Genomic DNA, 233 nt, shown 5'->3' with positions numbered 1-233 from the left:
AAGAAGGCGTTGCATAGGCTCTTCTACTCTCTCTCGAAGAGCTCGAGCCCAGTAGAGAGCCCCGGCTACAGGAGGTTGATTTGCGAAGCCTGGCTCATTCTCTGTATGTTGATCGGTAGCTACGCAGCCTTCTCTAAAGATTTTCTGGACTTCCTTCACATCTTGTTTATATTGCTGGAGAAGTAGTGCATGCTTCTTCTCTAACTCATCCTTAATGATCGGCCGCTCTAATA

At 47.2% G+C, this 233-nt stretch overlaps 1 protein-coding gene across 1 annotated transcript in view; it reads right to left on the bottom strand.

Moving 5' to 3' along the window:
* CSUI_004121 (dynein heavy chain family protein) overlaps positions 1-233 on the bottom strand; it is a gene marked incomplete at both ends in the record, with an annotated part of 13,590 nt that extends 13,357 nt beyond the window's left edge. Inside the window, one exon of the mRNA XM_068064316.1 lies at positions 28-233. Coding sequence (XP_067923708.1) covers positions 28-233 — 206 coding nt within the window. The remainder of the gene's footprint in view (positions 1-27) is intronic.

The sequence above is a fragment of the Cystoisospora suis genome (assembly GCF_002600585.1).
Source record: "Cystoisospora suis strain Wien I chromosome Unknown contig_1867, whole genome shotgun sequence".
Classification (NCBI taxonomy): domain Eukaryota; phylum Apicomplexa; class Conoidasida; order Eucoccidiorida; family Sarcocystidae; genus Cystoisospora; species Cystoisospora suis.
The sequence above is the reverse complement of the archived record's forward strand: the minus strand, read 5'-3'. Positions and strand labels throughout refer to the sequence as shown.